The sequence below is a fragment of the Pagrus major genome, chromosome 8 (genome assembly GCF_040436345.1).
Source record: "Pagrus major chromosome 8, Pma_NU_1.0".
NCBI classification, from domain to species: domain Eukaryota; kingdom Metazoa; phylum Chordata; class Actinopteri; order Spariformes; family Sparidae; genus Pagrus; species Pagrus major.
The window spans coordinates 32,510,732-32,523,742 of record NC_133222.1 but is presented as its reverse complement, the minus strand read 5'-3'; the positions used below and the strand labels follow the sequence as shown (position 1 = coordinate 32,523,742).

At 40.2% G+C, this 13,011-nt stretch overlaps 1 protein-coding gene across 2 annotated transcripts in view; it reads right to left on the bottom strand.

The window, feature by feature from the left end:
* The window catches only part of sf3b3 (splicing factor 3b, subunit 3), a 29,762-nt gene extending 17,655 nt beyond the window's left edge, over positions 1 to 12,107 (bottom strand). The window contains exons 1-15 of one of the 2 annotated variants that reach the window (XM_073472603.1): positions 12,018 to 12,107; positions 11,227 to 11,367; positions 10,326 to 10,481; positions 10,007 to 10,177; positions 9,243 to 9,415; positions 8,807 to 8,948; positions 8,238 to 8,350; positions 7,800 to 7,937; positions 7,482 to 7,585; positions 7,106 to 7,271; positions 6,912 to 7,007; positions 5,968 to 6,040; positions 3,948 to 4,099; positions 3,469 to 3,624; positions 2,713 to 2,868 (exon numbers count right to left, since the gene is read on the bottom strand). In XM_073472603.1, the coding sequence (XP_073328704.1) occupies positions 2,713 to 2,868; positions 3,469 to 3,624; positions 3,948 to 4,099; positions 5,968 to 6,040; positions 6,912 to 7,007; positions 7,106 to 7,271; positions 7,482 to 7,585; positions 7,800 to 7,937; positions 8,238 to 8,350; positions 8,807 to 8,948; positions 9,243 to 9,415; positions 10,007 to 10,177; positions 10,326 to 10,481; positions 11,227 to 11,296 (1,866 nt within the window). In that variant the 5' untranslated portion in view covers positions 11,297 to 11,367; positions 12,018 to 12,107. Of the gene's footprint in view, positions 1 to 2,712; positions 2,869 to 3,468; positions 3,625 to 3,947; positions 4,100 to 5,967; positions 6,041 to 6,911; positions 7,008 to 7,105; positions 7,272 to 7,481; positions 7,586 to 7,799; positions 7,938 to 8,237; positions 8,351 to 8,806; positions 8,949 to 9,242; positions 9,416 to 10,006; positions 10,178 to 10,325; positions 10,482 to 11,226; positions 11,368 to 11,542; positions 11,634 to 12,017 lie in introns of those variants that run through there. The other variant, XM_073472604.1, reaches the window with a different exon arrangement.
* Between the last annotated feature and the right edge of the window lie 904 nt (positions 12,108 to 13,011).

Here is a 13,011-nt window from a genome sequence, read left to right as displayed (position 1 = left end):
ATCAGTTCATTACTAAAGGATCATCTATCACCAATGTAAGAACAGAGGCAGCATTCTATGGACATTGTGGATTCATCCCCAGTTCAGAATAAAATCCATACATTGTTCTTCTTTATAACCCTGTGACTGGACATGAAGGCAGCGGTCAGGTTGTCAGCTGGTTCCCTGCATCATATACCTCATCAGACTGCATCCATAAGGTTAAAACACGTCTTAATAAAGTCTTAATCGATAAAATTCTGCTTCAGACACATTGTTTATTCCGGAGCTACTGATGTAAGTAGCTATGTTCAAGCGCTGCTTGAACATAATCACAGGGACCTAATCGATTATTTTTCGACTACCTCTGTTTCATTAGTTTTTTTTTTAAATAGTTCCACACGGAACTTTTTGATGGCTGCAGCACTCTCTCCATGGGTCCTGCTTGTTTCTTCTTCTACGGTGGCATCTAACGTCAGCCCATCACACAGCGTATCAAATGCTATACTGCCCCCGTGCGGAAGGCGCCAGTAAAACAAAGGAATATTTTTTTCAGACATGATTTACTAATCGATTATGATTTAACGACTATTCGAATAATCGAAAATCATTGCCCATCCCTAGTTAACACATCATGTTGAAGATCAATATTTCTGAGTGAGGATGACTGTGGGGCAGCTGAAAAGATGGCTAAAAAAGTGAGGTTAAAATAGAGGCTCCATATATTTATATAAAAAAAGTACAAATAAACATTAGCATATTGCTGAATCGCTGTATTAGCTTGCTGCTGGCATCACCTTGTTAAAACACCAAGCAGTCCGTCTAATTATCCCACTGTAAGAATATCAACATTTGTTGTTTCCATACACAATCTAAATCATACATTGTCTTGCTTAGCGTTTCAAATTAAGTAAGTCAAAAGAAATTGCATTGGAAATATTTAATTTTCAGCCGAGCTACTTGAGGACAGTAGGCAGTGTATGAGATGGAAGAGGTCATTGGACCCGCCTGACGTAATTATTGATCAGCTCAGATGAAATGTCAATCGTCTGAGAATGAGGCTGAACAGGTCATTAGAGCTGCCAGAGGCCACAGGTAATCAATTCCTCATCCTTTCCCATCACTCACTCTATGCATGCTGTCCACTAAAGGCATATATTGCAGGTTCGTAAGGGCCTTTGTTGTCATTTGATTAGTAGTAATGAAAACATGACGCAAAACACTTTCTGTTACTAACAATTTGTGCATGAAAGGATTCAGTAATTACTATATCCCACCATCAATCTCTTGAGCCATGGCTACCTTTCAGTATTCATCCCACCAAAAGTTTTCACATACCTCATCAAACATCAGGTTCTCAATGATTATCAGATATCTTTGTTCAACATTAACAATACTGATTGACAATAACATGTTGCCCCTGATGATGTATATTTAATAAAGACAACATTCTGACTATGTCCAGGCTGGATAAGACCAAACAAAACCAAAATCTTTCAATCTTTCTGCTGCAACTACAGAAGAATCCAGCTTAAGATCCTCCTACACTAAATTTCTTTTTGACAGAAACTGCAATCCAGGCAGTTGTAACATCAGGCAACATAATTAATTGTTTTCTAAGAATGTCATGGACCAAAGCCCTGTCCCCAGGACCACTCTGATAACCAAACAGGAACTTTGCTCCTTCTGTCATATCATCAAGAACTGGATCCAGGGTGGATGAGTCTGCCAGCGATGGTTTGACAAAAAATTGTTTTTGGAAAATTAAAAGATCTTATTCAATTAATTTGGCAATTTTACAATTGAATGGACAAATACATTTTTTCTCCTCATCTTTAGAATATCTAACGGCCCCAAATGCTTACAGATTGGTCAATACCAAAACCTCTGAATCAGAAAGTACTACTTTACCTCAGACAAGTACGCGCACAATACCTGGCACATGTGAACAAATGTGAATCAAAGACTTACTACACAATTTTCTGGCCACAACAGCCAAATAAATACACCTATATTTTTGCTGCTGATGAAAATACTTTGGAGAGACAACAACACTAAGTGTTAGTTAGCCTTGAAAGTAACGTTACACAGACGAAGAGGTACAGAAATGTTATTTGTTTCTGACTTGTTACGAAGTTGAACAAATAAGTTTTGCTAGAGGGGTGTCGCGGACCCGCCTCAGCAGGTTTGCATTCAACGGCCAGGTCATCTTAGGTATATTCAAACAAACTGGTTCTTCTCCACTTAGCAGCAATAAAACTATGATTAATGATGCAATCCAGAAGGGAGAGGTTTTCCCAAAAAAAAAAATGCTTTCAACACTTAAAACTAATTTACAATAGGGGTCTGGTAGGATTACCAAGGCCAAAAGGACAATTGACACCCCAGTGATTGACGGGGTCTACAGATATAAATAAGTTAAATTAAGACATTTTAAGGACCCACAGCCACCCTGTGTGAATTTCCATCTGCAACAGCCCTGACACAAGCAAATGGGACTTTAAAATCATTTGCTCCTCCTCACCATCTAACCAGCAAGACTGGCAGCGTTGGAGGTAATAGTATGAGAATAACAGTACTTCACTCAACTGACAGTAACTGAACTTTTTCCTCCTAACACTTTAGATTGGGTTAGACAATCATACAGAACATTTCATTTGAATGTGTCAGAGTGCTGTGTGTTGTTTTCTCTGCTGAAGGGTCTATCTCATTTACAAACTACAAACTTCATACCGAAGGGTCCAGGGAGATGATTCGGACAGTGTTGTCAACCAGTCCCACGGCCAGGAATCGCGAGCGTTGCTCACCAGGTGGAACATTAGCCAGGCTCATACAAACCACGTCTGCAGACATTTCCTTCCGCTCCGTGTACTCATTCAGCTGTCCAGACTAGAGACGAAAAGAGAAAGGAGGAAAAAGAGAAACAAGATTACTACACAGGTTTTCAGTCATCTCAGTCCTTTCCTGTGGTTAAGGCACATGAGAGGGACTCAGTTTTTAGTCTTCAATATTAGTTTTAGTCACACTGAAATCCACTTTTGCAGTTAATATTAATTACGTGAAGCTAATAGTGTTTGATTTTTGGAGAGCTGTGCCATCATATTTAAGTTTGCAATTTAGCTAACATTAAGGTTTTCATGTCTGCCACTAAATACTGTCAGTGACAAGACAATGACAACAGACTAGATGATATTAAAAAAGCCAATGGTGAGGTCTGATGTAGTAGACATTCCCTAAAATCTTTTAGTCCCCTCCTAACCTGAGATTACTTCTGTTATGATTTGATTCTATACAGTTCACACATCTGTGACTTCTAATATACTAGATCAAAGTAGCATAAGGCATGAAATGCCGATGCGTAACATCACTAACACAAAACCTCAAATGCAAAATTAAAATATTGTAAGAATATACCCATTTCCTGTGGAAAAATTTAATTTGAATGAGTAAACAATGTGCAAGTGCAGACCAAAACATCTTTTTTCTTACCGGGTCCATCTCAAAGTAGACCAGCTCCCCTCCTGTGAGTGCGATAACAACCTGTCTCTGATTCACAGCGCAGCGGACAATAGTTTTTTTGCCAGGAGTCTTCCATTCATTCACACGCTTGTCTGCTCGGATGTGGCGGATACCGTCTGGGTACACCTGTGTGGAGAAAGAAAGTAAATAGTGGGCAGGTTTAATTGTTGATTGTATTTACTGTTTTCTTATTCTAAGATATCCTACATACAGTTCTTCAGTTAAATGTCACAGATAGAGCAGGGTAAGCAGCATCACATTCAAACTTTTAAACTTTTCTTACAGATAATTCGGTCATGGGCAGAGATTTGGAAGTAATTTGTGATGATGAAATAAAATGGTCAAGACTGCTTGTATGCAAATCTATTACTTTATGCAATCTTGACATAGTTGTCTAGTATGAACACAGGTATGAATGAGGATGGTCTTAAAAGGTACATTCCACTCACCTGAACCAGAGCGTCTTCCCCGAGCAGTGAGCAGGAGAGAGTGGGTGTCGTTCCCAGAAATCCAGAATCTGTCACTTCCTCTACAGTCTCCCCAATGGAAAGTACCAGAGTAGCGTTCACGAAAGACACAATGATGTAGGCATCAAACTCATCTAATGAAAGAAAGAATGCAGACAAAAAAGACGCAGGATTAATGATTAGGAAAACAATGCTGATTGAGTCGTGCTGCGAAACATGATGAATTAATGAAAGTACATGATCTTGACACATGGAAAGGAAACAGCCACACAGCTGGGCCATGTTCTAGGTTTTTCGATATTGATATTGATTCTCATGGCTGATCCCAACAAGATAACAGTAATTTAAATTTTTTTTAACTCGTAGTTTTTCCTCCTCTCTGAACCTTTGCAGAACAGGTATCACAATTATAAGCATGTGTTCTTCCTCTACAAACTGCAAAAAACGTCTACATGCAACATGTTGGCTCTCTAGTCTGCACTGTGTGGCTCTACCCAGGTGAAGCAGTTTAACGTCATAAGCGACAACAGCATGCTGCACTTCTTCTCTGGGTTTATTTGACGGATGGCCAAACAACTTTAGATGGCATGCTGCCTGCTGCTCTGATGGAGTGCTGCGCTTGTTTAGTCAATGAAAGCAATTTGGCTTCATATTATTGGCTCCATTTATCAGCTACAATTTCACCGATACCGACATATAGCTGATAATATACATTTCCCCAAATCGGGTAGATATTTATTGTGCATTACTAGTTTTCAGCACTAATGTGTCTTACCAATCGGCTTTACCTTCACACATGTTTAAACATATTCTCTCATGTAATAAATAAATCAAGATATTCAGTAGGTTATGGTTGGAGTCCAATGCTGAAACAACACACTCATTTCCTTCACTCTGAAGACAGTGTGTCCGTATTAAAGTTAAAGAATTTTTTTCCCCCACAGGAGACTCGGCTTGGCACTGGGTGTCATCTCACAGTTTGAAAAGACAAAGATAAGTTGATCTGTTTGTAAACTCAAGACATGACAAAGAGCAGTCTTCTGGTAACACAACCAACATGTGGTCAAATCTTACTTAACACCATCCAAAAGGATAAACACCAGACAGTTTGCAGACAGCAAACAGTATCCGGACCTCACGTTATCAAGAAAAAATGCAAAGGTTTACACTTAAAACAACTTCCATCTTCATCTTATGCCACCGACATTGACAAGACAACCCCTACATTTACAAAAAAATGACTTTTGGAATGTAAACTTTCCAGTGGACAAATATAGTGCATTTGACATTTTTTCAACCAATTATCGCTTACTCAGAGAACTGAAGGACTCGTTTCAAAACACTGACAAACTCTCTATCCCAAAAACGTCATTCTGAAACTGGCCTTTGTTCCCCTGTCCCTGACACATGTACACTCACACTCTCAAAACATGGATCTTAAGACTGATCTCTGTCAGCTGTGGTGGAAAATGTGATAAAGTGTAAAAAGCATTTGACTTCAGGGAAAGGCACTGTTGAAAACAATATTTTAAACTGAAGAAACACATTAACACTAAGATGCATGCAAACACTAAACATCTGCCTATGCATTAAGGCTCTTCACTTCCCTGGACCAAACACAAATGCTGGACTAAAACAAAAGAGATCTGTATGTAAAATGCTCCTCAAATAGGAAACAGACCAAACATTTTCAAAGGAGTGACAGACTAATTTATTAAAGAGCACAATCTTTAATCCAAATGTAAACATAAGGGTCGACTGCAAGTCGTTATAAATCCCTTGTTGATTTGTGTACACTGGTAGATACAAAGACTAAACAAAATGTTTCACAATGCTGCTGAAAGGTTTGTACACACAGCACTTAGAGAAATCTAAACGGTGAAATGTATTCATTCTGGCAGCCTTAAGTCAATCGTGAAAGCGTACTATTGACGTGACTACAGGCTGATATTGTACAATTGGATTGTAGATGCTTGGATAAAGGGTGTTTGAAGCTTATTACCTTCAACATGTCTGCGTACTGTCCACACAGCGTTGGGGTTACCGGGCAGCTCAGACACAGCCATCTCTGACACCTGATAAGAGCCGGATAGGGAAGGAAGTTGAGAGAAAACGAAAGACAAAAAGGAGGCGATTAGGATTTAATGTTTATCAAATGTCACATATCATATTGCAGTGATGTTGATAGGTACACGTCCTGCATCTCTGATGCATTTAAATCCTAAAGGACGCAATTAAACTCGATCCAGGGGTCCCACCATATTTTATTCCTCATAATGCTACATTGTGAACAACAAATCCATATTGAAATAATTATAAAAGGATTCATTATAAAAGAAAAATCAGCTAGTCACTGTTTCTGACCATCTACGCACTGTGTGCTTATCTCAATCATCATGACATCATGACAAACTCGGTATTGGTAAATGAATTAACTGGGCCACTGTCAAGAATAATCAAAGCAGAGCCACAGCTACAGAAGTCATGATTGTTTCTAAAACTGTTTTAAAAGTCAGCAGGAGTCCTACAACAACAGAGATGTCCCATGTCAATCAACTTGCTGAGTTGATTGCAGACTATCACGCATGTGTGTGTACACAGAACATTGCCAGTGTTGTCTGGAGTACAAAGACTGAAGCTTCTCTGTTGAGAAACACTCACAACATTTATAGTAGGAATGCATGTACTGAGCACAGAACATGTGTAACTGGGGGTTACAATTGTTTGTGTGATGAAAACAGGCGCCTTATATAAACACCAGATGCAGACCAGATTTGTGCTGAAATCAGATCCATTTACAAACTCTTCAGCTTTTATTCAGAGAAGAGACATGAACAAACTCATCATTTTTCAGCCAGCAGTGTGTGCGCTCATGTTGTTTTGTGCATGTGCTCATGTTTTTGTGTGTGTGTGTGTGTGTGTGTGTGTGTGTGTGTGTGTGTGTACCTCCAGTCCGTGTCTGAGGACCCTCAAAGTAGACCGGGGTCCTCGTCCACAAGCGACATACAACTGTGGTGTATCTTCATTGGCCAAATCAGCAATCTGTCAAAAACAGGAAGAGATTCATGACTTTGTTCAAAAGACTTTTTTATGACAGCAATACAGCTCCAAGGTATTTGGGAGGCTAGACACACACTAACCTGACAGGACATGATGGGTGAAAGGTTTTCCTGTTCATCCACCAACACCAGGTTCTTGAGGGGCCGGGGTTGGAAGAAGAATGTGTCTCCCTCTTCCAGCGGCATTGCAGAGGAGAACTCAGGCTCCTCGTCATCGTCACCCAAGTGGGCGATCTGGTAAAGGTAACTAAAGGAAACCGAAGATAGAACAACATGAGTAAAAGAGGTTTGAGAGTGGAATAAAGTGCAAGTGAAATAAAACAAAAGGTAAACAGATAAGAATTATGTCCAGGAGCTGAGCTTTGAGGATATTTTTTACAACAATCTGAAGGGAGGAAAAAGTAAAAGGCGATTGAAAGTTGTATTGTGTTTAGTTAATAAAAAACAAATGACTCACTGGTTTCCAAACTCTGAAGATACAAACAAGAAGCCAGTCTTCAGGACACACATGGCTGTTGCCACAGGGATGGTGTCAAAGTATTTCAGCCGGATTTCTGTGACCTGAAAAAGAAGCGAGACTCCTTCTGAACATGCAATTTTGTGCGTGAACATTAGCAAATAAATCAATCCACAGAAAATTACTCAATAACCATTTATTGCTTTCCTCTGTTTCACATTAGAGGTGAATGGTATGCAGCACCTCATGACAATGGATTTGACTAGAATATATTTTCTTTCGTAGAATTTATTTGATCCTTCCTTCATCTTTGCTCACCATTTCCTCATCTGTTTCCAGGGTAACCTTAAAGATGTCACCCTGCTCAGTCTGGGCCAGGAAGAAGAACATGGACTTGGTCTTGTGGGTGGCTGAGCAGACAAATATCATACCACGCTCTGGGTCATCCAGGTCGTTCTGTAGGACGGGCCAGACAAAGAGAAGGAAGCAAAGTAAAAATAAATGTGCACACAGTGACTAAAAACTGACCTGACACAGATGAAACATAAAATAACTGGAGTGGGTGAGATGACTTGAATTATATCACAGCCTCCAAATAAACGAACAAAACAAACACATTCTTCCATTTGAAATCACAGTCGTGGATGACAAAAATATTACTCATTAAATTAAAGCTAAAATCCTTAAAGTCAAGAAAACGGTCACATTTTGATGCATGCTCCTTTTCGCTGGTGTATTTCTGTATTTATGACTCACCCTGCGTCGCGGGATGGGGCAGCGGATGTCAGGCTGGTCTCCAAAATTCTTATAAGTGATGTAGTTTTCCGAGCAGATCAGAACACCACTGGGCCCGTCAGAACCACCAGGGACTGGAAAGAGAGGAACATTCAGTGGAATGTGTTTCAAATTAAGATAAAAGTGAAAGCAGCTGGACTTCAAGAGCAGGGTGGGCTCTGGTTCCCAATCCATTTGTTTCCTTTTACTACTTTAATGCATGATGTTGTGTTGATAACTGGTGCTGAGATCAGAGAAGTTAAATCTTTCTCCAGTGGTAGTCAGAGAAGAGACATGACAAACTCATCACATCTACAACAACTTTATGATGATTTTTTTTGTAATCTAACAAGTCAATGTGTGCCATCTTACAGCCAACACCAATTCTAAAAAATTTACCATTCCAATGATATTTCTGGCTAAAGTTCATTTCCACTGTCCCTCTTGGTTTATTTTTTTAACAACATCTTCTTGGCTTCCCTTTTAGCCTCCGAGCATTACCAAGTATTGCTTCCCTGCTATGTGCAACTACTACATGTCCAAATGCTTACCTGTGATAAGGAAATTTCCATGCTCTTCCAAAGCCTCGCTGTACTTGCGGACCACGTGATTCAAGCCAAGGTCGAGCTCGTAAAAGGTGAGCGTCTGTTGCGTGTTTGCAGCAGCTTCTCCTGTCGGGTCATTATCAGCTTCCTGAAAAGAGCACATATCAACATACAGGATCAGAGGTGTTCAAAATCAGCCCATTATTAGGCTCAGAATGACCAAGGGAGCGGTGGCAACTTTAAAGAGGGTAAAAAAGGTGGCAGGACATTCAGCCATACTTGGTTGAAAATGGCTCTTGAAAAGTCAATGTGTGCCGAGATCAGAGATGTTTAATCTTTCTCCAGTGATAGTCAGAGAAGAGACATGAAGATCTCATCACATCTACAACACAAGCCATTGTTTATCATCTTCAAGGTTTAGTCTGAGTTTTCAGGACCTTACCTCATAGTCCATTTCGAGGCACGCGAACATGGGATTTTCAAAGCCGACGTCGACTCCGACCACATGATACACCAGTGTGTTTGCTTTATGGGCTTCCAGTGGAGAGGAGATGGTCAGCCTTGCAGCTGCATCTCTGTTCAGGATGTAAACCAGCTTCTGCTTCTCTATGGCACCTGGACAGGGGAAGGACAAAGGACATCCAAAATGCTTAATTTCACTCAACCTGCTGTTTTCATATACATGGCTGTCCTTGAAGACTAAGATTCTAACTGAAATATGCAGTATACATATTCATTCTCATTCTCAGGAATCCAGTTGCACAGGTTCATCAGGTACACCTAGCTAAAACTAATGCAGTCTGATACAGCAGCCCTGTGATAAATCCCTCAAAATATTCAAATTTACTCACATTCATTTTATAAGCTAATATTAGAACATCAAAGTGGGTTGCAAAGTTAAAAAAAAATGTCTTCAATCTATTTTGACGAACACATGAATGTAAATACAATATACACATTCTGATGAATTCCTGTTTTTGTGGAGGAAAAAGCCCTTTACATTGCAATGCAACTTTAAAGTACTAGATATCTTAAAATGTAATATGATTAACTGTGACGACACTGCTTATTTAAAGTGCTGTACTGATCTGTAAAACTGTAAACTAAAATGCTAAATACTGACACATTTTACTGTGCTCTAGAGGTACACTGAACCCCCAAGTTTGATTCGTACAAACATGTTAAGTCTTTGAAATCACTTCTCACCGATCATAACAGCTCTGCCTTTTGGGTCGACAGCCAGGAACTGTCCGGGGACAATGCGCCGGCAGCCGCTCTTCCCAAATGTTTCCTGGTGGATCTTCTCAAACATGTTTTTGGATGGATGATATTCCAGGATGACGATACGACCGCTGTCACTTCCAACAACAATGTAGTCTAAAATCACACATGAACATGTATAAATATAAAGGTAGTACATGGGGCAAGAGAACAAAGCTTTTAAATGGACACTTTAAATTTCTGTGAGGTCTTAAAATTGTGGCTGAACATGTTTGTCCCAGTGCATGCCCTCTTGAGTACATACCTTTGGTTCCTCCAGTGAGTCTGAAGGCCATCAGGGACCTAACGATGCCGAACACCTCCACTGTGAGCAGAGTGTGCACCTTTCCTGTGTTGGCATCTGGCCGCAATAATTCCAAGATCTTTCCCCTGGAAACGACGATCTCCTGCATCTTGGTTCCTACCAAGACAACAAACATCTTTTTTCAGCATCCAGCTTGTGAACTAAAAACAAAACGCTGTATAGTTTTTGGCTCATATAGACGCGTATTGTGGGTGACATCTAATAATTGAAATTGTCAAGTTTTACAGGATTTCTAGCCAAAATCTGATCCCCAGAAATAAAATTGCTTTGGAAACCCAGCATTGTTAAGAGATAATAATAATTAAATTCACCGTTTAATCTATGAAATAGATACTGGCAACAAAAGTGAGTGTATACTTTTCTAAATGATTTTAGTTTTAATGATATTTGTAGCATATTATCATTTCAAACCCACAAGGAAACAATATTTGATCATTCAGAGAAATGACATGACATGATAAAAAAATTAAAATCACCCCCAACTTACACAGGAATTAACTAAGATCCATTATATAACATGAAAATGCAGATTGGTGAACAGATATAACATAGCTTAGTATCAGATTACATGAATTCAGCAAACAATTCTGTAGACAAACAAACCTCATTTACACACATCTGGTGAAATATCTGTGTTCTACCAAAGAACACTTCTGCAACCACCACAAACTCTATGACTGACACCTGAGTTCACAGGGGACCACCTGATCCACAAACGGAAGTCTTAAGCCATCCTCCTGCGCTTATAGAGGAAATATGTGTGACTAAAAAGGTGGGAAAATGGTAAGACAGACTAAAGATAACCCAACCACACAGGAAAAAAGCCAGGCAGCAGTCTCACCTGAGAAGTTTCCATGGATGGCATGAGTGATGCCAGTGGCTCGCTGCAGGGTGATGTTGTACAGAAACATGGCTCCCTTTCTGTGGGTTCAACACAAGGTTCTTCAAGGGCCGCAAAAGGAGCACTAAGCCCGGCTCAAAACTGTAGAGAAACAATGAAAGGCAGGGGTTTATGTATGGAGGTGATATTTCTGTTAATACTTTGACCATGGCCAGTCCTCCTGTCCTTGCATGAATGTGTTCTGGATAATGAGGGCTATTCAAAACTGAACTGAGCAATACTGTTGAGGAAGGAGCACTGTGGTGTAATCAGCTACCTTCCAAAAACAACCATACACTTCACAATTAAGCCATTAGGAGTTAGTCCAGGGTTCTCTAAATGTTTGCTAGTCACGCAGAATGAACTTGTGGCGTTAATGTTTACATGCCAATGGCCGGCTAACACTGCTAACGCTAGCTTAGCAAATACAAGACGAACTTTATGCTCAGCAATTCTCAATTTATTTACTTTCGTTTGGCTAACCTATCTTCTCTGTTGCAAAGCAAATGTGGCACAACGTAACCCTTTTAGCCTCGCCAACTTTAATTAGCAAACTGTGCACACATTTAGCCTGTACAGCGCTTATGAACTTGTGTTCAACTGTGTGGGCGCCCATTCATTGAAAGCGCCACTTTTGCCTGCCGCTATTTCCCATTTTCTTGCTCTATCACTCAAGACCCTGCACACTAAACATGCATACAATGTCCATTTGATTGCGGAAAAACTGTAGATTTGAAGGATAAAATATTTACCGGCGTGTTCGATAAGATGATTCAGATTATAGATGGATAATGTTTCATTTACAAAAGCAATATCCCCGTCACTCAGGGAAGCCAACGATGAGCCGCCGTTTGGGGTCCTTCGTCAGCCAAACAGCGTCATGTGAGGTGGCCCACACACTGCCTGACAGAAACCTGAGACAGGCGGTAGTAGCGCCGAATCTCCAGCAGATGTCGCCAAAGACCTTAAGACCAATACAGAGAAACACGAGGAGCGCATGGAGGGTATGTGGCTCCATGTTTCTGATTACATTTCCTGTATGTATATTGTTTTTTATAAAGGAAATATACTGAGCCACTCAAACATCCTATGGTGTTTGCAATTATTTCACATTAATAAATCATATCCACGTTTTTTCTTTAAAACGAACCTGCTGAGTAGTAATGATAGTCTATTGAATAGCCTACACACAGTATGCTGTCTTCATCTATACAAACTCATGTTGTGCAGCCAAACAAATGTAAAATCTGTCTCACTAGTAGTTATGTCAACAAATATGTCAAACTTTGATCATCCCAAAAATCAATACAGTATTTCAGTCAGTGTGAGCGTCACTGAAGCTTCAGTTAAATGTTGGGCCAAGCAACAGCATTGCTGTATTGTTGTTTTTAAGTATGTTGGAATGACTACTTGAAGCTGAAATGCATCAGTCAGTAGCCGGGTATGTTGATTTACACCAGAGCGGGAGTGTTTTTCCAGCAGGATCATCGGGTGTCCCAAGGGTGGTTAGGTAGTCATGATGGTGCAAAATCACAGCTGGCGTGATGTCCTGAAATAAGACCAGTCACTGTGCATTCACTCTCTCTCGGTCTCTCGCTCCCTCACACACACACACACACACACACACACACACACGCATGCACGCACACACACGCATGCACGCACACACACGCACACACACACACACACATACACTGTCACTACTAAATGCCTAATCCTAACCCTAAACCAAACCATAACCAAGTC